This window comes from Lampetra fluviatilis, chromosome 35 (genome assembly GCF_964198595.1).
Source record: "Lampetra fluviatilis chromosome 35, kcLamFluv1.1, whole genome shotgun sequence".
Taxonomy (NCBI): domain Eukaryota; kingdom Metazoa; phylum Chordata; class Hyperoartia; order Petromyzontiformes; family Petromyzontidae; genus Lampetra; species Lampetra fluviatilis.
The window spans coordinates 1645049-1672291 of NC_136309.1; the positions used below are offsets into that span (position 1 = coordinate 1645049).

General features: G+C 51.9%; 2 protein-coding genes and 1 pseudogene across 3 annotated transcripts in view; all 3 read right to left on the reverse strand.

Moving 5' to 3' along the window:
* The window catches only part of LOC144944489 (thiol S-methyltransferase TMT1A-like), a 5756-nt gene extending 4570 nt beyond the window's left edge, over positions 1-1186 (reverse strand). The window contains exon 1 of the mRNA XM_078872673.1: positions 953-1186. Within this exon, the coding sequence (XP_078728799.1) occupies positions 953-1172 (220 nt within the window). The 5' untranslated portion in view covers positions 1173-1186. The remainder of the gene's footprint in view (positions 1-952) is intronic.
* Positions 1187-4054: 2868 nt separating this feature from the next.
* On the reverse strand, positions 4055-8470 carry LOC144944689 (cytochrome P450 2D6-like; annotated as a pseudogene). Its single transcript, XR_013639614.1, has 5 exons — positions 8290-8470; positions 7601-7761; positions 6806-6993; positions 6378-6519; positions 4055-5144 (listed from the first exon to the last, which is right to left on the reverse strand). The product of XR_013639614.1 is annotated as a cytochrome P450 2D6-like (transcript).
* A 3886-nt stretch (positions 8471-12356) lies between these two features.
* LOC144944479 (cytochrome P450 2J4-like) lies at positions 12357-27203 on the reverse strand. Its single transcript, XM_078872652.1, has 11 exons — positions 26945-27203; positions 25488-25655; positions 23245-23478; positions 21407-21569; positions 19913-20062; positions 18753-18913; positions 17674-17847; positions 15832-15973; positions 14453-14640; positions 13639-13780; positions 12357-13208 (listed from the first exon to the last, which is right to left on the reverse strand). The coding sequence occupies exons 3-11, from the start codon at positions 23470-23472 to the stop codon at positions 13018-13020; spliced, it is 1539 nt and encodes a 512-aa protein (XP_078728778.1). The 5' UTR covers positions 23473-23478; positions 25488-25655; positions 26945-27203; the 3' UTR covers positions 12357-13017.
* Positions 27204-27243: the final 40 nt, after the last annotated feature.

Below are 27243 nucleotides of genomic sequence, written 5' to 3' on the forward strand. Positions count from 1 at the left end.
CTTAACTCCTTTGACCAAATTGCCCATAGTGCGGGTGTGCGTGATCTCAGAAGCTAAGCAGGCACGAGCCTGGATTGTGCCTGGATGGGCGACGCGAGGTCTGGCGTGTGCAGCTAAATCTATTGTAGTACTGTACTCCTATGCTCCCTGCCACCGCCAAAGTATCAATCGGTCAGAGAGCAAACCACGACCCGCAACAAGGAGGGCCCTCGTCCAGCAGTGGATTTATAAACAAAGATGTCTCTACGATGTGCAAACTGCAGGGCGCCTTCTTCTTGCTCTCGAAGTGAAACATAAAAGAAGCGACCTCGCAACGCCGCGGGACACGTCACGCCGTGCACTTGAACTTCAAACCCAAGTGGCCTGCTGCCCCAGGGAAGCGACGCGACACGGCTGACGTCCCCTGCCGTGACGCAGCACCCCCCCCCCACCCCGCCAGCCCCCCCCTCCCCCCCGGCACGAGCCCCCCAATCGCCAGGAAGAGCCCCCCCCCCCCACCACCCCCCAGAACGCAACACAAGCTCCCCCCCCCAGACCCCCAGCAAAAGCCCCCCCCCCCCCCAGCTCCCACCACCAGCCCCCCTCCTCGCAAGCCCCACCACGAGCCCCCCTAAGAGCCCCTCCCCTCTGACCCCCACCACGAGCCCCACCATCAGCCCCCCCCCCCTCCTCGCCAGCCCCCACCACGAGCCCCCCTAAGAGCCCCTCCCATCTGACCCCCACCACGAGCCCTCCCCCCAGCCCCCACCACCACCACCCCCCCTCCTCGCCAGCCCCCACCACGAGCCCCCACCACGAGCCCCCCTAAGCTCCCCTCTGACCCCACCCCCCACCACGAGCCCTCCCCCCAGCCCCCACCACCACCCCCCCCCTCCTCGCCAGCCCCCACCACGAGCCCCCACCACGAGCCCCCCTAAGCGCCCCTCCCCTCTGATCCCCACCCCCCACTGACCGTCCATGCTGGAGAAGAGTTCCCGCTTGGTGCGCGCCATGAGGCGGTTGTAGCGCTTGCTGAAGGCGGCGAGCAAGCGCGGGGTCACCACGCGCCTCCACAGCTGCGCGCGCCGCGCCGCCCAGCACGCGCCCAGCACTGCGAGCGACGCGCACAGCCACAGGCTGCTGCAGCAGCAGCTGCTGCTGCTACTGCTGCTGCTGTCACCATCGAGCGCCATCGCGGGAATGAGCGAGCCCGCGGAGGGAGGGAGGGATGTATGAGAATCCCACGTGACGAGGGGGACGGGGGACAACCCTTCTCGGCTGGACCCGACCACTCGTCCCTCCACTCCTCCGTGCTCCCCCTTCGCCAAGTTTCAATGTCGAGTGCAAGTTGTGGGGTGAAGGTCAGGCAGCAGCAGTTTGGGGTTAAAGGTCAGTTATTAGCAGTTGGGGTTAAAGGTCAAGCAGCAGCAGTAACTCATTTCAACCGGAATGAATTCATCTGTGTGGCCTGCCACGTTGTCCTCACGACCAGAATGAGAATGTTGATTTAGCCTGGCAACACAAATCCGATGAGCTATGAAGCTCTTCTTTTGCACCGTGTCCAGTAGGGTTGCGTCAGAAAGCTACAACGACAAACGATGCCTAAAAAACAAACAAACAAACCGATCGGAGTGCAAATTATTGGAAAGGAAATCAAATAAATAAAGTTAAATATACCAAATAGATAAAGTAAGGTCAAATTGCATAAGGGTACCAATTCCCAAACTTGGGCAAGGCAGTAAAAGTTGTGTATGCATGTTGAACTTCTTTCGCACTGCACGTAGCCAACCGTAATAATCGAAGGTGCGGGGTTTAAGGACAACACACTAACAAGTTTGGCATACAATCCAGTACACGGTGCAATCATGTAATGCTATTTAATATTATTGCGTAATGATGTTATAGGTGGTGGCTATGCACGCCTCTAAGTCCAGCACTGTGGGGGTAAGGGTTGGTGGATGATGATGCACACACGTTGTGAAACTCCGTTCTCGAGGGTGTGGAGGAGGAGGTGACATTATACCGTGACACGCCAGGAGAGGGCGGTGCAGCAAGTGTGGACCCACCGCCACCCGTTTCCATCTATACGGGGATAGAGCGTTGCCCCCTCGCGCGAGTGGATTTTCTGCAGGTGCTCTGGTTTCCTCCGATTTGTAAAAATATATATTGGCTGAAAACTTCTTTAAAAATGTTTAATCTAATGCAGGAACTTCCTGGAAAATAATTGAGTTACACGACTCGGTGTTGCTTCCCTCCACAAATAATTATTATTGCGGATAAGAGTACTTTGTGCTGTACTACAGTGGCATGGTAGTGTGTTAGGCCCATAATCCCTGCTCGAGTGAGGAATTAAGCCCGAGTACATGGAAATGTTTACATAGACACTTAATATATTAGTTCACGAATTCAAAGCAGAATGACAAACATTTATTTTACGGCTCAAACGTATTATTTGTTGACAAATTGTTGTAGCTCTCCATCAAGAGGAATACGGAGCGAGTAATCGCAACCAACAACTCCGGCGCACTTTCTTTGGCCGTGCTCTCCAGGGAACTACAGTATTCAGGTTATATTGAGTTTAAACTATTTCGATTATTTTGTTGCTATAGCATTGTCCAAATGACAAGACATTTTGTGGAGCTATCATTTTGTGGCCAGGTCGCTTTTGAAAAATAAATTCATATCTCTGTGGACTTTGCCTGGTAGGATGGGGATGGTTTAGTGTTTTATTTGTTTGTGTTTTGGGTGATTTGTTTACCCCTTTAGTACTTTGCACTCCGATCGTGTTTTTGTACTATTTGTTGCAACGCTCTTACCCGCCCCTACTGGACATATGTGAAAACGAGCTTTATAGTTCATCGGACGGATTCCTCCAGTATAAATTCATGTTATGATTCTGATCCTGAACGAAGTACACAAAAAACTACGTGAATCCTACTGGGGAGCGATGCGAGTAGGCTCCGAAACCGCGTGGTGCAAAACCCCCGGAGTGGAGGTGTCTGTGCACCACGTCCCAGTGCATTCGCAAACGTGAACGCGCATCAGTGGTTGCTATGGATTACGTCACCACTTCCCCTGCACCGGCCAATCGGCTGCAACGGGACGGGTTTTGGCGCCAAATTTGTATCGATGCTACCTCTGCTGCAGCAGTAGCAACCCAGATGTGAAGTGGAGGCTGGGTGAATCGGACAGTCACCGTTAAACGTCCCTGAGTGGTGCGCACTGGCGATGCCAGGACCACCATGCGTGCCGATGATGTTTGCCGGCGTGTGTTGCTCACAACCCTTTGCGGAGGAGAGACTGGCGGTTCGGTGAAGAAACACCGTTAACTCTCCATTGGTGTGATTGTGTACCCGGCTTGAGCGGGTGAATTATGGAATGCAATTCTGGGAGTGTTTTGCATCGAACCTACACGGGGAACAAATGCCACCTCTCAAAGCCACATTGACTCTTAAGAGATGGCACGGCGTCTGATAATGTCAGTGGCGAGTGATACACTGAACCGGGTTGCAGGGGTTCCCAACTTTTCTGGAGCCCTGCACCATTGTCCCCAGCAGGGACTTGCCAGATGGAGGCGGCTTGGGGGGATCGGCGGTGTCGTCCAGCACCACGCGGCTTTGTGCGTACGAGGGGGTTCGCCAGGTACCCCTACCCTAACCCCTATGATAGGGGTCGTGATAGGGTCGTGATAGGAGTAGTGATAGGGGTAGTGATAGGGGTTGGGGTAGTGATAGGGGTAGTGATAGGGGTAGTGATAGGGGTAGGGGTAGTGATAGGGGTAGTGATAGGGGTAGTGATAGGGGTTAGGGTAGGGGTAGTGATAGGGGTTGGGGTAGGGGTAGTGATAGGGGTAGTGATAGGGGTAGGGCTGGTCGTAGCTGGGGGGCAGGGGTGCCCGACCTGTAGCAGACCAAGAGCCAGTTCTCAAAATCTGAATCTTTATTCTGCAGGAATCCGATGAGCTGTGAAGCTCTTGATGCACAGATGTCCAGTCGTGTATATATATCGACACAGCACGGGAGACATTCATTATTCTTTGCTACTACTGTGATAGTAGCACGTGCTACTACTGTGATAGTAGCACGTGCTACGCTGTGCCCCTTGGATAGAGCCACGTGTGGGTTGATTACGGGCACACGAGGAACACGCGGGCACGCGCACACGCTGATCACAATCTTCACTTGAACCGCCTCTATGAACACAGATCGCATTAATTTCTTGGCGAGTTACCTGACACGTGTTTAACAGTTTCGTGCGTTTTCATTGAAGAGGTGAACCCTTTTCTGCCTTTCCCCTTCAAATAGAGCTTCATAGCTCATCGTATTTCTCCAGTATAAATACATATGATGAATCTGATGCTGGGGTAGGTGAGCTGTAGGGGCTTGATATGGTCCCAGTGACCTCATCCCCATCGCTGATGTCACGTGGGTGGCGAGAATGTAAAAACGAAACTATTTTTATTTTGCCAGGTTACGGCCCACTGAGCTGTGTAGCTCGTTTTCAGAAGCGTCCTGTCCACAAATGACAGCGCAACGAAGTGGCTTGTCACGTGGCAATTTGTAGCAGCCAAATATACTCTAAACGCGTGATGTTGATTCTTAATGTGGAGGGGAAAACCGGAGGATCAGGATAAAACTCCACTCGACCACGGGGAGAGAGACATGGAAACACCAATTATACAGCAGCAGGCGTCAGGGTCGTGATCGAACCCACGACTTCCTGTATACCAGGCGAGGTAGTTAACATCTCATAGCCACCGGGGCGCCACCATCCGAGTTACGAACACTCCCCGGGGTTCTTCGATTGCCAAGCCCCGAGTGGCTTATAACATTTTTTTATATTTTCAAAGTAGAGGGACCTTATTTAATTGATCACATTCTACAAAATCACGCCCACGACTGTTTTGGTTCGTCGTTGTCATTGATGACAGCGTGGAGGCGCTCCGTTCTCCCTGTGGCCACCGCACGCCAGGGCGGCTCACTTGTCGGGACGCTGCCGAATGCCCAGCTGGTAGGACTGCGGGGAGCGCAAGGCTCCGATGGCGGGAGCCAGGCAGGGCTGGGACTCCGGGTCAGGCCAGTAGAACTGGAAGCGCCGCATCAGCGATGTGAAGAAGAGGAAGATCTCCATCTTGGCCAAATTCTCTCCCAGACACACGCAGGGCCCTGTGTAACGTGAACGTGAATCAATGTCGACAGCTACGAATCACAATGCCCGCAATCAAATTGCGCGCGCAAGAATCAACGTCTTTTTTTGTTACTCATTATAAATATGTGCAACTGGTGTGCCCGTGTAATGTTCATGCTCATGAAGCAAAGACAACTACATGAACATTACAAATAAGATGGGGAAATTTTTTTATTTAGATTTTAAATTGAAACACGGACATAAACCGTAACCATCTTTTTAAATAATGGGGGGGGGGGTAGGTAAATTGTTAAATGTCCAATTACAGTAATTAGCTTGCTGAGCGGTGTTAAGCCTGGATAGTGCTTGAATGGGTGACCACCATGCACCAACTGATTGTCATAGGGCTGCACGGTTCAGTGTTGGGCTGCTGTAAATGGCAGTGCAGAAACACACATTGTTGTACTGCACTTCTATGCTGCCACATTTATGGTCCCCGGCCTTAAAGATTCCCGCACGGATAAGCGTGGTGAAGTATGGCCACACGACTCGTACGGTGTGTGAAGGCTCTCGTCCAGTGGTGGATTAACAAAAGGGCTGCACACAAAACAATTCTTCTATAACTCGGGGTTGTTCGGAGGCGCCTGCGACACCCCTCACAACCATTTACGGCCTTCGGTCAGGAAAGTCACAAAAAAATTGCACACCAACGAAGCATTCACACAAGCACCCGATGCTCCGTTTTTGAAGTTTTAAAATGAAACATCTTTGAATTGTATTGTGTTTTGAATTAGATAATTGTATTTCTTCATTAAAAGCTTATATCATTTTACATCTGGAAGACTTCATTGAAAAGGACATTTCGTGTGAATTTTCTCTCGTCGTTGGGGGTTCGGTTTGATGCGGACTTTCACCTGGTTGGGATTGCGGGATCGAGATAAGGCGACACAGAGCTGCTGGCTGTGCGAGAAAACCGCCGTCTGCAGATCGATTCCAACGTCATCGAGCGTCTGTCCCTGCTCCTCCGTCGTTCATGCAGGGGGCGCGTAGGTTTGCAGCGCCCCCTGCATGAATACGACGGAAAGTGCAGCGTTCATCACAGATAGCTAAAGTTGTGCGCTTATATAAGAGTATTATTGATCCACACGTCTACAATTCATCATCATCCCCTCGAGCGAGTCACGTGAGAATAATCTTGCTGTTGGCGTGAATTTGTTGTTATTGTGACAGAAATTCGTATTTTTTTGAGGGCGTAAAAGTTTCCCGCATACCAGCAGAGAAGGGCAGGAAGGCGTCGGGCTTGACAAACTGGCCAGCGTCGTTGAGGAAGTGCCCCGGGTTGAACTCGAGCAGAGTTTTCCAGTGGTTCTCATCGTAAAGAACTGACGTCAGGTTCGGTATCACGATCGTGCCCTGCGGGATGGATTGGAAACAAGACTCATCATTTAGGGAGTGTAAATAAGTCATAGTGCAGTGGGTTCCAACCTTTCTGGACCTCTGGACCACTGTCAAGCCTAAACAAATATAACGGACCAAAAACAACATTTTCACATTAAAATGGCCCTAAATCACTGCCAGAATTCCACGAATCAGTGGTCAGTTTGGCCACAAGTTGGAAACCACCGCCCTAGTGAGAGGTTCTTTAGCCAGCAGTAATGTGAGCAAGAAATTGCAGGGCTGTACCTTGAGCTCGAGTTACCTTGGGAATGTGGTATCCGCGGAATATGACGTCGCTGGCCGTTGCGTGCATGAACCCCGTTGGGAGCACGTTGGCCATCCTCTGGACCTCGTGAATCACGGCCACGGTGTACGGCATGGAGGCCGTGTCAGACGTGGCTGGTGCACGGGAACTTCCAATCACGTCATCAATCTCCCGCTGGCATCGCTCTGCACGCAAGACAACAACAACAACAACAAACAGATTGCATTCGCATTGCGCCCATAACGTAACACATGTCTAAAGAGTGCCGAGGGGACTCCCTGACGGCAGCTGCCCCTGTGTGCCATGAAGTGAACACAGCACCAACCTGCAAATGCACATTAATCTGCCGGTAGGGGAAGGGGGCGACGTCGCTATTGGCTCTTCTAAACAAGCGATTTACGAGTAATTGATCAAATTTGGTCAATTCGGATCATGACACCTGCACACGCACAGCCCACTACACGAACGTTGAGTATTTGGCTGCTCTGAATCTCCACATGGTGAGCCACTTCGTTGAGCTATTAAATTGTAGCAACAGCAGCGACGCCTGCTGTATATCTTTCGTGACTGCAGTAATTCATATTCTTTGGGTCTTTCTTTGGTATACTGTTTTTGGAGTTTGCGTGTTCTCTCTCCCCGTGGTCGAGTGGGTTTTTCTCCGGGTCCTCCGTTTTTTCTCTCCACGTTTAGAATCAACATCACGCGTCTATGGTTATTTGGCTGCTATACATTTCCACACGACAAGTCACTCCCCGTTGAGCTTTCACGTGGGCTGACAACTTCCAGACACACCTGTCCAATCCAGCCACTGAACATCCGCAGGTTCTCAGCCAACAGGTGCAGCAAGTGGCGGAAGCGCGAGTCGTCGTAGTCGAAGCGGTGTCCAAAGACAATGGAGCAGACGATGTTGGACACGGCATTTTGAATGGTGAACGTAGGATCCACCACCCCACCTGCAGTCAGCCGCCGTAGCAAACCAACGTCACTTTTCACAAATTGGCATGAATTCATTTTCAACCGTCTTGCCTCCTGAGAGCGGCAAGCCGACACGGGGCGGGGGGGGATACGATGGCGGCTGACAACTTTGAAAATGTCCCCGATTAATTGACCACAACACACAGTCATCAATTATAATTTTAGTCGACTAATCAACTTCACCGAGTAACGATCCCAGCTCCAAACAGGAGAGTGTGTGCGTGCGTGCGTGTTGTTTGTCGGGGTAGCATTCTCCTACGTTGGGGCGTCCAACTAGGCCCCGGCAAGGTAAGGTAAAAGTTAAAAGGTAAAAACATCGAGCCTACCTTTACCCTACCTTTTACCTTACCACAATACAATCACTCTACCCTTACCTTTTACCCTTTAGCAGGTAAGGTAAAAGGTATGTCGACACCTTTACTCTTTATCTTTACCCTTTTACCCAGTACAAAGGGTAATTTACCTTACCTTGCCGAGGCCTACGTCCAACATGAAAAACCCCTTACCGGACTCCCGGAATGTCTGGAGGAGGAATGCCACTTCCTCGCTGATCTTCTCCTTCAGAGACGTCTTGCCGTTGCGCAGCGTGGAGACGGCGAAACGCCGCTGCTGCTTCCAGCTGTGGTCGTACGTAGCCGTTAATATCCCTGCCAACAACACGGAAAAGAACGCAGATTCACCCGCAGTCCCGTACCACACAGGTTATGTATTACACTGGTCAACAAAACATTTTTTTTTTCTGGCCTGGACTTTTGCAGCTGTTCTAGACTAATTTCAGGGTGCTGATTCCAAATCTGATCTCAGTTCTGCTCTATCACATCAAATTTTTATGCTATCGGTATACCCCATTTTCATTGATTTTACCCGAAATTAACTCTTATGATTGCAAGTTGTTGCGAGTCAGTGACTGCTTTAGTGTTAAAATATGGTACTGTATTTTTAGGAGAGTGTTTATAATATAATTTTATGTAGATATCCACATTTATTTAATATTTTTCTTCTGCAATTTTTTATTGAAAATGCAATATTTGATATCTCAAAAACCTGATGTGATAGACAAAAACTGATGCCAAATTTGGAATCAGCACCCCAAAATTACATTAAAACCGTTGGAATACCTTATGCCAGAAAAAGTGTGTTGACCAGTGTTATACTTCTAATTTCCAACATCTTCAAGAACTCACACTGACCGACATGGAGAAGAATGGTCAAGCAACCTCCATGACCTTCATTCAACATTACAGCCAGGCCATACAATACAGAAAGGCAAAATAGTTTGACCTAAAAGTGATTGTTTATGAAAGAATGGAAGGCACTCCACTTATTTGTTTAACTTTCACTTGTTTCTATGTTCATCTCTTTGCGTCAAATTAATATTTCAACTGCAGAATTATAAATAAAACACCTTGCCCATATTTCATTCAACAAACGTGTTTGTTGAATTAGGATGGTTGGCTACGTACGGTGCGAAAGAAGTTCAACATACACACATTGACAAGATCACATAATTGTCTTCCCTTGCGAGATTGCATTTGCGAATACTCAGTTCAGACATCATTTGCCATGACAAATGATGTTCGCGTTGGCTGGCCGGTAATTGAACTCGGGTCACCAGGTTCATGTTGCAATGTGATGAACGTTACACCCCCTCTCCCTGCCTTAAAATTTAGTTATTTATTAACCGATTGGAATGCTGATAATTACAGGACCTTTGAGACAACTGTACACACAGATTACACCAACGCTCCAACCTACATTTTGTGCCACACGGAGTGTAACCGAGTGGGTCAGAATGCACAGGATGCGTTTGGAACTGTGTTTTCCAGGCCTACTAGGGCTGAAGCTTGACATTGGTCAAATATTTATTATATTTATATTTATTTTATCTTACCAGGTAAGGCCCGCTGAGCTGTGTAGCTCTATCCCAGAAGCGACCTCACCACAAATGACAGCTCAACGAAGTGGCTTATCGCGTGGAAACTCATCGCAGCCAAATACTTTAAACGCACCTTTCTAAATGTGGAGGGAAAATCCGGAGGACCCGGAGAAAAATCGACACGACCACGGAGAGAACACGCACACTCCAAATATACAGCAGGTGTCAGGGTCGGGATCGAACCCACTAAGTCTTTTACACCAGGTGAGGTAGTTAACATCTCACCACCGCAGCGCCCACTACAGCTTAAGACACTGAACAATAAAAGTGTGTTCAATGAGGTTTATTCTTTTTTTGCTGCCGCTGTGGGTGGTTAAATGGGTCACGCGCAGTGCCGGATTATCCTAGTAGCAAAGTAGCTACACACGCTACGGGCCCCGCACTTTCAAGGGCCCCGCGCTAAATGCTTTCAAGCTACCAATTCCGGTTCAGTGATTCTGCACTTGCTCTATTACCAGAGGTGGGACAAAGTCATTGTTATGCAAGTCCAAGTCGAGTCGCAAGTCATCAAATTCATGACTCGAGTCTGACTCGAGTCCAAGTCACATGACTCGAGTCCACATCTCATAGGTGGGACAAAGTCATTGTTATGCAAGTCCAAGTCGAGTCGCAAGTCATCAAATTCATGACTCGAGTCTGACTCGAGTCCAAGTCACATGACTCGAGTCCACACCTCTGTCTATTACTATAGTACTATACCGGCCTTCAACTTTTATGAACGACTCGGTGTTTAAGGTTAGCGATTTGTCGTATTATCTGGCTGTATAGCAAATGAAAAAAAATACAATTACTTTACTGTGCAAGTAAAAAATGTAGTGTTTTAATATTTATGTGTTTATTTATTTATTTAGGGCCCTTTGATAACATATGCTGCTAGCTTAATCCGGCACTGGTCACGCGACTGCGTATTGTAGTATTTTAACATTGTGACTGAGAAGACAAAGTGAAATGAAATGTTATCAGGGCCCTAACTTATTACAAATTCAGACCCTATTGGTTACCACGTGCCCATTAGAAATCTCAAAGTTCATCCCACAAAGTCCCATCACAAGGGAGCAACACAAACAAATTGACAAAATAGAGTATAGTGTATAGTAGCGAAGTGTATAGTGTATTTATAGTAGTGTATAGTGTAGTGTACACCATATCTGTCAACCCCTTATCAGTGCCCTACCTTATCACAGACAACTTCAGACCTTATTGGTCACCACGTGCCTCTTAGAAATCTGAACTTTCATCCTACAAAGTCCCCATCACAAGGGAGAAACACAAACAAATAGACACAAAAATGTTGCCCGTATTGAAACGGCTGTGCGCCGTATGGACCTGATAACTCAATTTCCCTGTACAAGAATACGGGGTAAACCGTCTGGGTTGATGACGACTGCTTGTGTGGCAATCGAAACGTCGTGATCTATTCTTATTTTTTCTACCCACGTGACTTTACCGAAAGAACCAAAGAGTTCGATCCGGAGAAGCCGGCAAACTCGCTCCAAAGGCTGTGACCAGCCCGGCGACCGCCACCCTGCAGCGTGACAAAACACATTCCTCCTGCGGAGGGAGCTGGTAAGGACGTTGGGTTGCTCGGTCAATGGCCAGGGTCAACGGCGGCGTGGTGTATTCCGCAAATATGCTCGACTGTGAGGGCGGGCACAAGCCAGCGTGAGTAGGTTAAACGTTGAGTTTTATAAGGGCACCACGGGGTGACCAGGACCGGTTCAAATAATCGTCACCGGTGTTGATCGTGAGCGGGAATCGAACTCGAGTTCCTGGGTTCGTAGCGTAGCACACTAACCGCTACACTACACACACACGTTGAAGTTAACAGAATTATACAACTGATGCAATCACTCCCCGCCCCCAAATACATTGATGCAAGTCTGGTCACATACTCACTCACCGGCTTATAAGGCGACACTCCCAACTTTTAAACAGTGGGAAAGCGAGAGAATGCGGTGATACAAAGTTCACGGTGGTGGGGGTGGTGTGGGGGTGGTGATGATGCATGAGTGCGTCAAGAAACCCGCTCGGCTCGCTCGACTCTCGAAAACAAATCCCACAGGCAGTGCGAGAGAGAATCGTGAATCCTCAATCAGCGGGACTCTTACCGCTGTTGCTCAGTATTCGCAAAAAACGCACGTGGCACGCGCGTGACAATGCCACGTGGCACTTGCGTGGCATGCCACGTGGCCCTGCCCAGCACTGACCGCGTCACACACCCAGGGCCTCGTCGTCTGAGCTGGTTCCCTCCAGACGGGGCTCGGGGTGGAGGCCGGGCAAAGGTGTGGGTTGTTCCATGGGTCAGGTCGCTCCGCTCACTCATTGTCACCGCTCACTCATCACACTGCTCACTGTTGTCACTGCTCACGCTCCCTCGAGGACCATTCTCGCAGTTGCATCACCACCATCATTTGGCATTGGATGTTTTCCCATTGTTACAGAGCAAAAGCATCGTTAACTGCAATACAATTAGACAAACTGCAATAACGTGTTTTAGGCTATATTCACACGACGTAGACGTGGTTGAAGTTGGAATTTGACAACATTTAAACAGCTCTCAGAGGATTGACTTGCCTCTGCTGAGATCCTGGGTTTGAATCTGGCTTTTAGCCACCCATGATTAAACAGGTGAGTACGCAAGTTAATGGCGATTTATTTTTCTCAGCCCATTTACAACTTTACTGCACCGACAAACAAAAACAACATTTTAATATAAGTTTATTTTTCCATAAAAATTGCAGCTTCGGGAATTACAAAAAATCGAGTTGACTCTTCATGCGACGAACATCCCTATAACAGAAGGGCATGTGTAAAAGAGCACTCCAGTGCATGGATTAGGTCACGTGATGGGAACTCAGAAGTAGTTCTCTCTTATCTCCTACCACGGGCAGTGCTCTCTAACATGGGGTGATACACTTCTCTGCAAATGTTCTCAGTGGATAAATCGTCTCATGAAACTAAACTCACAGCACAAGTGGAATAACGTTGGGGGGAAAAGAACCGTATTTGAATTTAAGAAACACACAAAACAATAACCACTTTCAAGGAACTCAACATTACTTGAATAATGCGTTCCGTAAAATAAACTTGGGGCTGTGTGAGGCTTGGGAATAGTACAATTTATTTATTTTTCACTCTCACCATATAGAGTCGTCTGTTTTTATACCCATGAATGTTAATGTGATGGCGCTTTGGGTGGTGGATTCATGCCAGAAAGGAGCCCCTGACCCAGACGTGTTTAAGCAAAAAAAAAATGTGAAATCGACTTTGACTTCACGGGGAATTCGGAGCCCACAGCTCACTTGGCCGTGTCGCGAGGGCGGATGCCCAGCTTGTAGAACACCGGGGCACGGCTGAGACCCTCGGCAGCTACAAAGTTGGGCCGAGAAGTTGCGTCGGGCCAATGGAACTTGAAGCGCTGCAGCAGAGACGTGAAGAACAGGAAGAGCTCCATCCTGGCCAGGTTCTCTCCCAGGCACACGCGGGGACCTGGGGGTGGGAGGAAGGGATGAGGATTTGCGTTCTTCTTTCGTATGACAGGACGGAAAAGCGAGAAGACTATTTATAGAACGCTTGCTCGGATGCCTGAGCCGACTTACATCACGTCCGACCGATCGCAAAGCGCGCCAATGCCCTGCAGCCTAGCCAAGGAAATCCCCTGCGGCAGCTGTCACCGGGGCTGCCCCGGGGGTGGGGGGGGAGTAGAATGCTCACGTGAGCCTCCCCTTGTTCAATCGTGTGACAAAAACACGGGCCCATCGCGGGGCCCTCTTTTGTGCGAGCCCCGGGGGAAAATGACCTCCCTTGGCCCACCCCACATCTGGGCGGCCCTTGGCTAACCCGGTGCAGTGCAAAGGTGTACGGAGCACCGGCCTGGCAGTCGGGTGCAGTGTTACGAGTCGGGGGCATTGCCACGTACCTGCAGAGAAGGGCAGGAAGGCGTCAGGCTTGACGAACTGGCCCGTTTTATCCAGGAAGTGGTCGGGGTTAAATTCGTCCGGCGTTTTCCACTGAGTCTCGTCGTGCAGAACCGACGTCAGGTTAAGTAACACCTTTGTTCCCTGTAGAAAAATGAAAGTTGTTTTTACGTACATAAGTATGTAAACATAACATCGTGTCTATTTAGTTGTATTTATAATGCTTGTTTACCAAGGAATGCCCGAGTTTGATGGCTTTTTCAGGAAGCTCCTGCCAAATTTTCACAGCAGAGGGACGATTCTTGCTATAAACCTCCCAATTGAGTAATTTTGTGGGTGTCATTGCAAAGAGAGACGTCAAAGTCTTAAAAGTAATTTCAAATCTTGACTTAAAGCTTTCGTGACTGCAGTAATTCATACCCTTTGGGTCTTTCAGTAAAGTCACGGAGATAGAAAAAAGAAAAAAAATCACGACGTTTCGATCGCAACACAAGCAATCATCTTCAGGTAAAAAAATACAGCAGGCGACCTGCTGGGGCAGGAGAAATACAGCAGGAGAGCTGCTGCGACAAGAGGTTATATAATAGGTTTGAGATGGGTGCAACCCAAGGGTAAGTGGGCGGGGCTAGAGATGTAATTTGCATGTAAATGTAAGATCGCAATGTGGCAGAAGCAGTTAGATATTTTTTTTAATAACATATAGATTTCGATAACATGTAACTTTTCTTTACATTACCGTGAAAAGCAACGTCACTTTTACAGGCACGCAAAATAAAAAAAAAACCCACACAGGTGTCTAAATCTACAAATGTTAACCTTGGGAATATCGTATCCTCGAAACTTGACGTCGGTGGTGGTAGAATGCAAGACGCCCAGCGGGGCAACGTTGGCCATCCTCTGGGTCTCGTGGATCACAGCGTCGGTGTACGGGAGGTTTGCTCGGTCTGTCGTGTTTGGCGAGCGATCGCCGCCAATCACCTCGTCGATCTCTCTCTGACAGCGCTCTGCAACGATCAGCGTGGTTAGCTACGTATGGTGCGAAAGAAGGTCAACATACATGCATACCAAAGAGCCCCCGTGTACCCTTAACAGCCGTTGGGGCAAGTGCCGTTAGCGAGCAGCACCTATGAAGTCCGGCACGGCACACGAGGTGGTGGGTGGCCAGCACCACACCAGGCCGCCTTTGTCTCCCCAGTGGCGATGTTTACTACACACCTCACCAGGTACTTATTTGAGGCTGAGTCGACCTAGGGGAGGCCCAGGACCGGTTCAGATAACCGTCGCCGGTGTTGGTCGTGAGCGGGAATCGAACTCGCGTCGCCGGGTTCGTAAGCGCAGCGCGCCGACCGCTGCACTACCGCTCCTCACAGCGCTCTGCAATGCAGGTGCGAGGAGCAACGGGCCAAACCTCATCCTAAAATCAAGAGCCAGACGCCACTCGCAGCAAGGTCACCTGTCAGGGGGGTACAACTACAGCCCTTGGAACTGATTTCTCACACCACTCATGGCCTAAAGGGTCCCTGCCCCAACTCCAGGCACCTCGAGAGAACCCCTCCTCCTAAGGAGGGCAGTTTGGACTATTCGTCCGTGGTGGCCAGATGTCTTAGACGCGATGGGAGTACCCACACTGCACCCCACCACCACACAAGACCTGCCAGCCGATCGACCAACTGTGGGTGCACCCCGGTGATGCTGCTGGATGGACGGAGGGGGGGGGGGGGGAAGCGGGGGGATTTAAGAAAGGCGCACCGTTGTCTCAGCTGCCCCACCGTCGGATCGAATTGGCGAACCTCTGGATCGCAAGTCTGGCGCGATGACCATTATTGAGTTAAACCGTTTGAGCCAAAACACAAGGTGTGGAAACAAAGTTCGTGTTTCGCTGTTCAAACAAGCACGTGGTGTTACTCGTATGTGTTACTGGCCCTCAGACAATGATGGAAATTCCACATTCCCATGGTAGGGACTATGGAACAATCAAAGTTGGCTTCCCACAAAGTGATACTCATTTTGATCGACCCCCAAAGAGTTGAGTTGACTCCCAACCAAGATGTGAACCGAATGGTCAGTCAACGGCTCTTACCGTAGCACCACCGAGATTCCATTGTAAGAGAACACACACATTTAAATCCAAATCGTTGTTGTTGTTGTTGGAGGCATATTCACAACAGACGTCAGACGCTTTCAGAAAACCGTACCCTGGATGTGGGGATAGGCCATCATGTAGAGCAAGGCCCATCTCAGGGTGGTCGAGCTGGTCTCGGTGCCAGCTATGAACAGGTCTCCGACCACGTTGAGCAGATTTCCATCGGTGAAGGTGGACGCCGGGTCCTGGCTCTCCTGCACGGCGCGCACAATGCAGCATCCTCGTTTTACACTTTTCGTGATTCAAGAACCCAAATAACGTGAAACAAACCCAGAGCGATAGACCCTCGAAATTAGGGACCGACTGGGGGTGTGTCCGGGCTCGCCGCCCTACCCGTCGTAGGGAGCAGGGGTGGTTACGGGGAGGGACATCCTCGTAAAACTCTTAGGGGCACACCTACGTGGAGACATTTAGCCAAGACCCTGGCCCCCAATTGCCATTTACTGTAGCTACAGTCCCAATTTTGGACACCTTCTACTTGAGCGGGGGGGCTGCTTACATTGGTGGGCTTGTGGTGATGGGCGGGGCTTGTGGTGGTGGGCGGGGCTTGTGGTGGTGGGCGGGGCTTGTGGTGATGGGCGGGGCTTGTGGCTGTAGTGGGATGACTCTATGTGGCCTTTAACATTGAACAATCTATTTGGTGATGCGCCATCGGCAGTGGTACACAAATTATAATCATAACAAAATAATAAAACCTCAACATAGGATGGGATGTGCTATGAAGAAGGGCTACTGCCCGAAACGTCTATAGTAATCGGGGGCATCCCTATTCTGGGCAGGGTTTCTCCGAATTGTGCGGGCCCTGTCGGAGTGAGGCGATCTTCTCTCTGGAGCGGGCGAGGGATGCCAAAACTCCTACCAAGTGAGCGAGTGAACGTGCACAATCATGTTATCGCTGTCACACGGCCAAGCCTGGCAGGGGTTCTCTCAGCCTTTTAACGCGTGACCAATCAGGACCACTCGTTCCCCGTGCTCCCCCACCACCCCGCCCAGCCCCCCAAAAAACACCGCGACCGAGGTGGCCGTGGTTCACAATACCAGAGACATCCACGCGCGTCCACGCCTACGGTCACCGCCGCCGTGTTAGCAAGGTAGCAAAGGTCTCTGTTTCATGTTGGACAATTGCTGTGGGTTTTTATCAACGCAACGTGTGGCTGGCGTTCCCAACGCGCGTACAAAACATTTCTCCTGCACGGTATCCATGCCACAGCCTGCACTGCCGCCCCGAAAGCCTTTCAACCCCTGGGTTAAGAAGCGTGCTTTATGACTAAAAGAGTCAAATATGCTCCGGATCGTGTTCATCGATGTGCGTGTCATGCGGTGGTATTCCTCTTTTCAATTACTTTTTATGTTACCAGGTAAGGCCTACACAGAGCGACCTGGCCACAAATGATAGCTCAACGAAGTGGCTTATCACCACGTGTAAATGTATGGCAACCAAATACTCTAAACGCGTGACGTTGATTCTAAATGTGGAAGGAAAAACCGGAGAACCCGGAGAAAAATGCACACGGCCACGGGGAGAGAGAGAGAGACATGCAAACTCCAAATATACAGCAGCAGGCACCAGGGTCGGGATCAAACCCACGACCTCCTGTATACCAGGCGAGGCAGTTAACATCTCATAGCGATCCTCCTCTCCCCGACGTGATGTCTACACTTGGTTGGGGCAGCGGGCTTCTCTCCCCATCCTTCACCAACACATCACCCCCCACCCCCTTCTTTGACATGGTTCAGTTTGCGATGAGGACTGCTGCTAGCGCATTGTGACACCGGGTCGGGCGAGTCTGGCATCACACTGTAACGTGCCCTCGTTGTGTTACAAAAAAAAAAACTTATAATGAATATACACAAATAATTAAAAAGACGTAAACAAAACTGTGGAAAGTCTCGCCTTCTCCATCTCGTCCAAGTAGGCGTCGATCAGGTCCCGCGGTCGGCCGGCCTCGCGTGTTTGCCGGTGCTCACGGATGCGCTCCTGAAAGAACAGCTTCACTTTTTCCGCGTTCTGGAAGATAATCTGGTGAGGGCCGGGCCAGTCTTCCAGCCATGGCATGAATATGCATATCTGCGGAGAGGCATGAGAAATTAAACCATCCAAAAACGTGCTTTTACATTGCGTCCATAACGTTACAAACATCCCCGACGTTACGAACATCCCACTGATGGCAGTTGTTCCAGTGCCGGCACAAGGTGAACATGGCACAAGGGGCTACTGGTCTGCCAGTCGGCGGGCGATGCTGCCAATTGTTTTTTTACCTTTAATTGATGTGCAGTAAATTTTTCTAAAAATTTGCTCAAATTTTTCTCACGGGATCTTTAATGTCCACGGTAACGCAGAGGGCGCACGTTTTTTTAGCGGCTACGCGCCTGCAGTATTTACTGGGGCGGCCAGGGGCTTGAGCCGCAAAGAAGCGGCAAACGCGATAACGCTCGGCCACGTCGCAAGCCTCGGCTCCGAGTCGTCTGAACTGACGGCACAGATTACGCGCCGTGATCAAAGTGTCGTCGTTGCCGCCCAACCGGCTTGAGCGTGTTCTCGCCAAATAAAAGCATCTTGCGTGCATTCGCCTTCAAGCATAGCCCACGTGGCACGATGTTCAACGTTTAGCTCCACATGCTGGGATCTTCTTCAGTGAAGTCAGTTCCTGAAGTGGACATTCAGTTCCTGAAGAAGCTCCCAACACGTGGAGTGAAACGCCTGACACAATGCCTAGTAACACACCTTCATTCGTCGTGCGTGCAACGTGAGTACAACTAAAAAAAACGCAGCGTCACCGCTTCACCTAACCGTGTTTCTAGACTCGTTTGTCGCGTTTGACGTCAGCTGCACGCCAACATCACGGCTCGGGTTGTGCAGTGGAAAAAGCAACCCGGCGCCTCTCAGAGCAGCACCGGGCCGGCCCGGCACGAAAAACACTTCAAATAAAAGTCTTATAAGCGAACGCTCGTTGAAGATTCAAGTCCGCTTGCCTTCCCCCTCCAGCCGCCTTCGATCCTAAAGTTCTCGGCGAAGAGGTGCAGAAAGTCGCGGAAGCGCTTGTCGTCGTAGTCATAGCGGTTCCCAAGCACGATTGAGCAGATGATGTTTGACACGGCATTGTTGATGCTGAAGTGGGGGTCGAAGGTGTCACCTGCAACCGGACACGACGGATAACATTTGCCAACAGTGATTTCCACTACGCTACTGCAGTGATCTGATGTGCGTGTGTATGTTGAACTTCTTGAGCGCCGTACGTAGCCAACCGTGCTAATCGGAGTTGCGTGGGAAGGACAACAAACAAAACACAACAAGCAGTTAGAAAGAAATTAGTTTTCAATTAAAAGTGAATAGCTCCAGTGGCTTCTGTAAGCGCCGCGCGGTGCGGTGACCGCCGCCTTTGTTCGATGTCCAGCCAAAATCCGCTGCTGCGAGGATGACCGGACTTCGCTTGATGGTTTATGCTCCTTGACGAGATCAGCAAGGCATTGTGGTTCATTTGTAGCGAGCACACTGGACTCGCAATCCAGAGATTGCTGGTTCAATTTGATCTCACGTGGCAGATATATATGTGCCCGCCTCTGCACATCAGGCAGCATGCATACACAACAGTGAACCAATCAGTTGGTCAGAATCAGAATATTTATTTTACTGGAGGAATCCGATGAGCTATAAAGCTCTTCCCCCCCCCCCCCCCCCCACAGACGTCTAGTTCACATCTGGCTTGGTACAGTAGAACAGCCTACGGAATAAAATGGCGCATTTTTGTGCACGACGCACACTCCGGCGACTTGCCACCTATTCGTACGTACGGGTATGTCGAGCTTCTCTCGCACCGTACGTAGCCAAACGTGCCAATCGGAATGCATCGCTTCACGCGAGTGGTATGGGATGCCTGTCGTGCTGAGCACTGAGTTGAGGCGGCGCAAGACGGGAGGAAAATTGCGGGGGGGTAAGCGCGATGGGCGTGGAAGCGCGGAGCTGGGCTCGGCATGACTTTGCGGTTCTCAGGGCGGCTGGTGTTTTGTTACGACGGCCCGTGAAGACGAATTAAATCATTATAGTGGGGGGCGCTGGGGATGGGGGGATGCTTTGGGGCTCAACAGAGTGATGCGGCTCGCGTTCCCAAGTGTTGGTGCGCTCGCTCGCTCACCGGACTCCCGGAAAGTCTGGACGAGGATGGCCACCTCCTCGTTGATCTTCTCCTCCAGAGACTTCTTGCCGAGACCGAAGTTGCGCAGCGTGGAGAGGGCGAAGCGCCGCTGCTGCTTCCAGCTGTGGCCGTACCCCGCCATGATGATGCCTGCAGCGAAGCCACCGTTGCAGATTGCACGTTCAAGTCTGGCCGCGCGATGTCGGATATCTACAGCCGTACCGCTGCTGACCTAGCAAGTCTGGGTTTGCAATTGTTGTTTTTGTTTACCTCTCAAGTGTATCGTGTTCGAACAACACACACGGGGGGGGGGGGGGGGAGTGTGGCTATTTTCTTCAGACATTTAAGAGTTGCCGAATTGCGAATGTGAAAATTCAATCTGTTTATCACGTAGCCAGCCACTGCCCTCCACGGCCGCCCAGAGGAGTGGGTAGAAGAGGTTTGTGAATGATGGAGTAAGGTGGCGATCCCAAGTGGTCTCTAGGAACCTCTGTACGGCCCTGCTGCCAGTATACTAAACATTCAGAGATGTAAACAACCATCGCTTTATAATAGACTTCATTCATTGATCGTCAGCCATGATCTATCCTCTTCTGGATGAGCACCCCCCACCCGAGCCGTCGCCATCTTTCACGGCTTCGCGTTGCGACGATCTGCCCGGCACGCGCACACGAGTCCATTTCATCGCTCCATCTTTCACGATGGACGTCCTGAACTAAAACGTTTTATTTTTACCAGGTAAGGCCCACTCATCTATCTAGCTCTTTTTGAGAAGCGACCTGACCACAAATGATAGCTCAACGAAGTGGCTTATCATCACGTGGAAATTTATAGCAGCCAAATATTCAAAATGCGTGATGTTGGATTCTAAATGTGGAGGGAAAAACCGGAGGACCCTGAGAAAAATCCACACGACCACTGGGAGAGAGACACGCAGACTCCAAATATACAGCAACAGACGTCAGGGTCGTGATCAAACCCACGACCTCCTGCATACCTGGCGAGGGATTTAACATCTTGCTACCGCGGCACTTACACAGCAGCGACGATTGCTATACAGGAAGCAACTCCTGACACCATCGAATGGTTTCCAGGACTCAGCACCAATCTACAATAAGCAGTGGAAAAGTTCCGCTATGCGACGGTATGCCATGCCGGCATTTCCATAAACACCAAATACGTAAACTGGCACTTTTCATAATGGATCCTATTCCTGTGCCACAATGTTTCTGCAGAAGGGGATCGCCAGTGAAGATGGGCTGCAGGATGATTAGGTTTCACGCAATTTTCACTTCAAACCTAATATTCTGTCCCAAATACCTCAACGCATTCGTCAATACCACTGCCTTAAAAAAGAAAAAGTATAAATACTGTATACTAGGCGATGCTTCAGGTAATGGCCCTACTTCACAGCAACGTAGAGCAAGCACGTGGAGAGGCCGTCGCTCTTCAAATGCCACGTGGACAAAGAGCGGAAGGAGTAGAGCGGCTCACCGAGGCCCTCCGTGATCTTGGAAATCATCGCCATCCAGGGGCGGTCGGCAAACTCCTTGGCGTGGTTCACCAGCGCATCCCTCACGGCATCGAAGCCATTGATGACCACGCACAGCTCGCGGCCCAGTAGCAGGCTGTACACGTCCCCGTAGCGCTTCGAGAGCTGCGTACAGACGTCGAAGGCGAAGCGATTTATGTTTTCTGCTCACGTGAGCATCGAGTCGACAGTCATCGCCTGTTCACAGCCCCGAGTCAGTGGTGGTGAATTCTGCATTCCTATGGCGGGGGGAGAGTATCTTCATAAACCAACCGCTGTTAACGTGTCCACAAAATGGTAACTATATTATCGACCCCGGAGGGATGATGGGCTGAATTAAAACCCAGCCAGAGTTTGAACTCGCAACCTCTTTAATTACGAGCCGATAGCTGAACTGCTGGGCCATCCCACTGGCATACAGATGGGGCAGCACATCAAAGTTCAAAGTTCATTTATTAGGTATAGCCCTGTGAGCCATTTGGCTCTTGAATCGGGTGCAACCGCAACAAACAAAAAAACATGAACAAGAAAACATCTTAAAGTGACTATGTGCAAACAGAAAATCCAAGAAAAGACAGCTAAATATTGCAGAAAAATCACCGTACACCAACCCTGTGCAAATATCCCAGTGGGATGCAAGTCAAATAACAACAACCACAAGACAACTTAGATTAATGCTGTGGCCAGTTATCGATCAACAGCCACCGGTGTTGAATTTGCAAACACTGCTCACCCTGGGTATATATATGTTGAACTTATTTTTCACTGTACAAAGCCAACAGCGCTAATTTGAACGCCTCTTATTTTATGATAGTTTGGGGCAAGGGGTAATTGCTGTTGTGGATTAATGATTTGTGAGACATTTGGAATATTTTTTTAATCCCAAGGGTTGTGTTTACTATTGTTGCCAGAACATACTAAGCTTTACCTGGATAAGTGCAAAATACATTTTTCAAGTCTCCCTATTGCAAAACTTAGGGGTGATTACATCATAAAATAATTTGAATTTCTAAAGCAATCTTGTACGACTTTCTGGTGGTGATAATTTACGAAATTTATTTTATCCCCACAATTTCTTTCAAATTCTGCGAGCAGTATCATGCCATGAGAACTCCCACTGAGCGACGCAATCTGCTTCCACCCCACGGAAGCAGATGTATGTACAGTATATGTATTTTGAACTTCTTCCGCACCGTACATATCCAACTGTGCTCATCGGAGGACAGTTGGCTAAACACAAAAAGCAGCCCCAAAGAAATGAGCTTTCAATCGAGATGATTTAAAAGTGCATAATTACAGCGGCTTCCTAAGGGGCCGCCCATAAATGACGTCACGCACCTAGGGGGGTGGGGGTCAGTTTTGTAACGATGTGTGACGAGGGGGGGGGGGTTTGAGAAATGTGACGTCACATCAAAATGCGCAACTTTAAATAAATATAGAATTGTTATAACAACACTAATTGTTATAACAACACACCTACGACATCAGAGTGAAGCGCCACATTAAATACGCACTACAATGACAATAGTTTAAAGCGATTTGAAGCATGTTTTATTTTCAAAATAGAAATATGGTTTTGGGGGGGGCAGAGCGTTGTGACGCCATATTTGAGAGGGGGTCTCCCTTTTTGTGACGCCATGTAACGAGGGAGGGGGGGGTCAAAAAATCTTCCAAAATTGCGTGACGTCATTTATGGACGGCCCCTAATATCGTTCGGAGGAGCGTTCCAGACGGCCGCAGAAGCGCGTCTGAAAGCGCCACGCGATGCGGTGACCGTCACAGAACAACAAGAAGTCGCCACCTTGTGCAGGGCCGTGCCGGGCTCCTGCGTGGGCAGGGAGCCCAGGTTGCCCAGCAAGGGCAGCGCCGTGGGGCCGGGAGGGAAGCCGCGTGGCCGCTGGACCTTGCGCCACTCGAGCAGCAGCAGGAAGGTGGCGAGGAAGAGGAGGCAGGTGGAGAGCGACGGCGAGACCAGGGACGACGAGGTGGAGAGGGCGTCCAGCGCGGAGCAGCCCAGCGACGCCGCCATGGCAGCCTGGCAATGAGGACGAGGGCGGCGGTGAGTGGGTGGGTCAGTAGGTCGGTGGGTGGGTCAGTGGGTGGGTGGGTGGGTAGGTGGGTGAGTGGGTGGGTGAGTCAGTGGGTGGGTCGGTGGGTAGGTGGGTCAGTGGGTGGGTCACTGAGTGGGTGGGTGGGTCAGTGGGTGGGCGAGCGAGTGAGTGGTGCGTGCGAGACGGTTCGGCCAAGTGAGAGAGTAAGCGAGGGTGGGTGGGGTGGAGTAAGCGAGGGTGGGTGGGTGAGTGGGTGGGTGGGGTGGAGTAAGCGAGGGTGGGTGGGTGAGTGGGTGGGTGGGGTGGAGTAAGCGAGGCGACGATTGTTGGAGACGGAGTGCGACGAGCAGCTGATTCAGGAAGAGGTTAGAAGAGGGAGGGAGCGTGCGACGGAGTTGGGAGAGAGGATCAAGATGTGGACCCGTGCCGTGAGATTAACAAAACCCTGAACCTCGTGGAGAACGAACAGGGCACAGAGTCTTCTTTCACGTGGACACATGGACCCACTCCAGGGAGCAGGCACATGAACATACACAGGAACATTCGCGTGAACACGTACGAGCACACACTCTCCACACAAAGCACATGCCGACACACGCTCAACAAATAGTCTGCACACTTCCCGGATTGAAATACACACTGCACTCACCTCGCCCCCCCCTCACTCACCTCGCCCCCCCCCCCCTCACTCACCTCGCCCCCCCTCACTTACCTCGCCCCCCCCCCTCACTCACCTCGCCCCCCCTCACTTACCTCGCCCCCCCCCCTCACTCACCTCGCCCCCCCCTCACTCACCTCGCCCCCCCCCTCACTCACCTCGCCCCCCTCACTCACCTCGCCCCCCTCACTCACCTCGCCCCCCCCTCACTCACCTCGCCCCGCTCACTCACCTCGCCCCCCCCTCACTCACCTCGCCCCCCCCCCTCACTCACCTCGCCCCCCTCACTCACCTCGCCCCCCCCTCACTCACCTCGCCCCCCCCCCTCACTCACCTCGCCCCCCCTCACCTCGCCCCCCCCTCACTCACCTCGCCCCCCTCACTCACCTCGCCCCCCCCTCACTCACCTCGCCCCCCCCCTCACTCACCTCGCCCCCCTCACTCACCTCGCCCCCCCCTCACTCACCTCGCCCCCCCCCTCACTCACCTCGCCCCCCCCCTCACTCACCTCGCCCCTCACTCACCTCGCCCCCCCCCTCACTCACCTCGCCCCCCCCCTCACTTACCTCGCCCCCCCCCTCACTCACCTCGCCCCCCCCTCACTCACCTCGCCCCCCCCCTCACCTCGCCCCTCACTGCACTCACCTCGCCCCTCACCTCGCCCCCCCCTCACTCACCTCGCCCCCCCCCCTCACCTCGCCCCCCCCCCTCACCTCGCCCCTCACTCACCTCGCCCCCCCCTCACTCACCTCGCCCCCCCCCTCACCTCGCCCCTCACTCACCTCGCCCCCCCCTCACTCACCTCGCCCCCCCCCTCACCTCGCCCCCCCCTCACCTCGCCCCCCCCTCACTCACCTCGCCCCCCCCCTCACTCACCTCGCCCCCCCCCTCACCTCGCCCCCCCCTCACTCACCTCGCCCCCCCCCTCACCTCGCCCCCCCCCTCACTCACCTCGCCCCCCCCCCTCACCTCGCCCCCCCCCTCACCTCGCCCCCCCCCCACCTCGCCCCCCCCCCTCACCTCGCCCCTCACTCACCTCGCCCCCCCCTCACTCACCTCGCCCCCCCTCACCTCGCCCCCCCCTCACTCACCTCGCCCCCCCCCCCTCACCTCGCCCCTCACTCACCTCGCCCCCCCCCTCACCTCGCCCCCCCTCACCTCGCCCCCCCCTCACTCACCTCGCCCCCCCCCCCTCACCTCGCCCCCCCCTCACCTCGCCCCCCCCCCTCACCTCGCCCCCCCTCACCTCGCCCCCCCCTCACTCACCTCGCCCCCCCCTCACTCACCTCGCCCCTCACTCACCTCGCCCCCCCCCTCACCTCGCCCCTCACTCACCTCGCTCCCTGCTTGGTGGAGGAGTCTCGGGCGGGCACGGAACGGCGCTTGGTTGCGATGGTCGAGAGAGAAGTCCGCTGCTGGGGTCGTTCACCTGCAGACGCTGCCGCTGGACTCGGGCACACGCGGCTTGTTGGGGGGTGTTGACACCCGGGCGGGGCTCAGGATCTAAACAACAACAACAGCTCTGGGGTGGTGTTGGTGGTGTTGGTGTCACGCAGTTGCATCGCACTCGACACGGCGAGTGCGAGAAGACGTCGCAACGTTTAGAATGTTCTGTGGGGGGGGGGGAAGTGACCGGGTGTTGTTTTTTGTTATTTTTTTTACAAATCTGGTTTTGGGTGGTTTCATCTTAAACATTCCGCAGCGAGGTTTGCACGCAACTTGGTTCGCAACGAGCAAAGCGCGTCTCTCATTCTCCCTCCTGTGACTCCGTGTCCCTTCCCTGCACGGAGACGTCTCGCGTCCTGTACACCACGGCGGCGTGACAAATATTGAACTCGACAACATCAGTGAACGATTGACGACAGTTTGCGTGTCTCTCTCCTCGTGGTCGCGTGGATTTTTCTCCGCGTCCTCCGGTTTTTCCCTCCACATTTAGAATCAACATCACCACGCGTTAAGAGTTATTTGGCTGCTATAAATGTCCACGTGCTAATAAGCCACTTCGTTAAGCTATCATTTGTGATCGCCAGGTCGCTTCTGATCAAATATCTACGTAGCTCAGTGGATCTTTAACTTGTAAAATAAAAAAAAGTTTAGTTTGGTATTTATTGGTGAGGACTCCCCGTTTACGAATTAAAAACAATGAAATCTTCATATTTTCTTCCCCTTGCTGTAAACAAATTTACTTAAATGTGGCAAATCGGAATGTCAAATTGCGCTTTTGTAAATCTCACTTTACAATGATTGGGAAAATGCATTGTTACGTGGTATAAAATAAATCAAACGAAGCGTCATAGCGCACGTGCAGCGGAGATAATCGCACCATCGCGAGCTCTGACTTTCGAGTCTGGGTGGAACTGGCCCCGAGCGGTGTGGCTCCGTGTGCCAAGTCGAGAGTTGTTCATTGTTCAGCCGCGGCCGCACGGTCGCATTTCCTCCTCCCTCCTATCTCGTTTTTCCTGCTTTGAAATTGCTTGTGAGAGAGAGAGGCGACGAGGAGGGGGAAGCGATGAGGTATTGCGCAATACCAAGGCGCTGTGGGTAGGTGACCCGCTACCACGCTCACGAGCGAGGTGTGTGGGGGGTGACCGAGGGTCAACCCCCCTCCCCTCCGTGACCGGGGGTTGACACCCCAGACCCCCCAGGGGCTGGGGGCTGAGGGGGATGATGCCCCCCCCCCCACCACTTAAGATAAGACCTTCTAGAAGGTTCTAAGGGGGGGGGGGTCATGAGGGGTGACCCCGACCTGGAAATAAAAGTCCAGCCCTCGGGACGGCCGTGGCAGTACCCACCAACTCACGCCTGAAGACATCTGAAGACCTGGAGACTGGACCAAGCGACCTCGTGCAGCATGGGTTGTCGCGGAGCAGCCGAGGTCGCTGGGGACCCCCTGGGACCCTCCCCGCGGCTCTCGCTAAGCCGGGGTTCAAGCGGGCCAGGGCGAGACCCGTACCCTGGGTGGGTCGGTCCAGCCTTCCGCCGTCGCAAGCGTAGCCGGCGTGTAGCGTAGCCCAGCGTGCGCAGTAGTATCCCTGTCTCGCGTGCGTTTTGCAATGACAGACAGCAGAGCTGCACGGCGTTTTCGGGCCAC